This window comes from Aplysia californica, unplaced genomic scaffold (assembly GCF_000002075.1).
Source record: "Aplysia californica isolate F4 #8 unplaced genomic scaffold, AplCal3.0 scaffold00623, whole genome shotgun sequence".
In the NCBI taxonomy this organism is placed as follows: Eukaryota; Metazoa; Mollusca; class Gastropoda; order Aplysiida; family Aplysiidae; genus Aplysia; species Aplysia californica.
Genome location: NW_004797893.1, coordinates 274,567 through 276,888, shown reverse-complemented (window position 1 = coordinate 276,888; position 2,322 = coordinate 274,567). Strand labels below are relative to the sequence as shown.

General features: G+C 40.4%; 1 protein-coding gene across 1 annotated transcript in view; it reads left to right on the top strand.

The window, feature by feature from the left end:
* LOC106013030 overlaps nt 1-2,322 on the top strand; it is a 7,868-nt gene that overhangs the window by 2,570 nt on the left and 2,976 nt on the right. Inside the window, exon 4 of the mRNA XM_013087682.1 lies at nt 1,777-1,858. Within this exon, the coding sequence (XP_012943136.1) occupies nt 1,777-1,858 (82 nt within the window). The remainder of the gene's footprint in view (nt 1-1,776; nt 1,859-2,322) is intronic.

The window sequence follows — 2,322 nt, the reverse complement described above, 5'->3', positions numbered from 1 at the left end:
CAGTGCTGATCTTTACACTCACAATAGCTACAACAATGACTGCGAACGGGAGGCAGTAGCAAAGCCTGGTCATTACCTTGATGTTGGCTATGACGAAGACGCCAGCTACAGCACTATTGACGAAATGCAAGAAGCGTTTGCGTAGTATCGTCGCGCATACATAGAGAATATCATAGAGGGGGACTTTGCTTTAAAAAAATGCTTGATCTTTTGGTCGTTTGCTTGGGTTGCTTTTCATGTTCACGTATACCAATCACATCGATCTACGTGAGTTTATGATGAATGTCTGACGTGTGTACTTGACATAAACAGTGTACATGATTACAAATGACACCTTAATTTGACACCTTACTCGTACATTGCAAATAAATTTGAAACCTATGACTTCCTCTCTAACTATGGTCACCTCTGACGCGTATCAGTCTCTCCCAACACTGCTGCCAATTTGGTATCATTTGTAATGTTAGAGTCTTTTTGCGGAGGAAAACAACAGAGCTTCAAAAGGAAGGAAAAGAAGTAGAAGAAATCCGGATTTCTTCCAACATCCTGCAGGTCAAAAGTTTATTCATCATGGTATTTCACTTTATGTCTGGGGTGTTGGAAAGGTTTCCACGTAATGCTTCGCTTTCATGATAAGCCAAGCCGAAGAGGACAACCCTGACAATACAAATCTTGTTTCGTCTGCTAATCCATGAATAAATAATTGAAATGAGTGGACATAATGATCAGTTTTTAGATTCAATTGAAACAATGTTCTCAATAATTCACGGACTTCATTTTCTTTAAAAAGTTCATTTAGATTTCCCTTGCCAGTAAATACTTACATTACCGTTTATGAAAATATTAAATATTAATATTGCAAGTTAATTTATTGCTGGCACCATTTAAAATTTTGGTGAGAGATTGGAGGTGATTTGTTTCAGATTCTACATCTCAAACAACAATTGTCACAATAAAATTTGAGTAATTTACATCCCAACTGTTTTGTGGGGGATTTTTTTTCAGGCTAAAGTAATCTTGAAACACAGTTTATAGCTGTTTAAGATATAGTGTGCAGCCTCACCATTACACCACAGGCATTACAAAAGTACACATTTACCAAACAACTAACGAAACAAACATTTCAGACCACAGCGTAGTTTTCTGAATTTGAGGGAAGGGGGGGGTGGATGGGTATTGTCAGAGGGTGGATAGCCATAAATGTAGTGAGTAGATGGCCATGCCATTAACGTTGGCAAACGGTTTCTTTGGTTCTACTTTTTGTAAATTTTTTCAAGGAAAGAAGGGCCTCTCTCGGCGGCGCTGAAGTATTTTGTGCTTAAAGAACTCATAGCCTCTGCGAGTCGAGCCCAAGGGTCGGTGGCACTTGAGGAAGTCAGTCAGGAGCGAAGTGTCTACTTAATCCAATAAATTACTGCTTCCCTTCCTTAATTTGAGAATATTGTAACTGTCAAATTTACTCATTGACATAGGCCTTACAAGTTTAAACAGACGTTAGTAAACCTACGATAGTGTTTTATTGATACTTCCACCAAGTTTCCCCTATTCGGGCCACTATCAAAAGCAGTCACAAACGCTGCCTGATTTATACATCATGTTATAATCTAACAATCAGGCTGGTCGAGTCTACTTCTAAAGGCAAGGGGGACAAACTCCGTACACGTTCATGGCTGCTGTGAGTGTTTGGTGGCTTAAAAAAACCAAATTCAAGGCTAACTAACAGCTTGCTCGATGGTTGAAACCAAAAAGTAATGACCAACTTGTGTCTATCCGCAGGCGTTTTATCGGGAGTGGTCGCCTCTCTCGGGTCTGTCATCGTCATCATGTGTTCGTTAGGAGTTTTCCTGTTTGAGAAGAGGTAAGAGTGATAATAACATATAAGTATACATATATACATATTGATATTATGTCATTGTAACCGTAGACGTTTTGTGGCGCTATCGAAACCATTTAGACAGTTAAAATTTAGGCGGCGGGCTGCTTCAACCGTGCCCGCCAGGGTCAACCCGAGCTAAGTGGGATACAATGTTCCAGCAGAGAGAAGGAGATAAATGCACTCGACAATAAACCTGGCTCACTCGGGAATCGAACTCACATCTTCTGAGCGAGGATAGACGCCGTTAGGTGGGATTTTAAAAAAAAGGGTTGAGGTTCATGATCTCTAACTCTACATAACACATGCATCGAAAACATGCCGATTTTATTATAAGTATGTAAAGGATCCCTGCCAAAAGCACATTCATAAAGCCCAAGAAACCCCCGACCCCACCTCAAACCAAATCGTACTTCTTGTCCACCCTCTCGCCCTTTCCTCACCGCTTT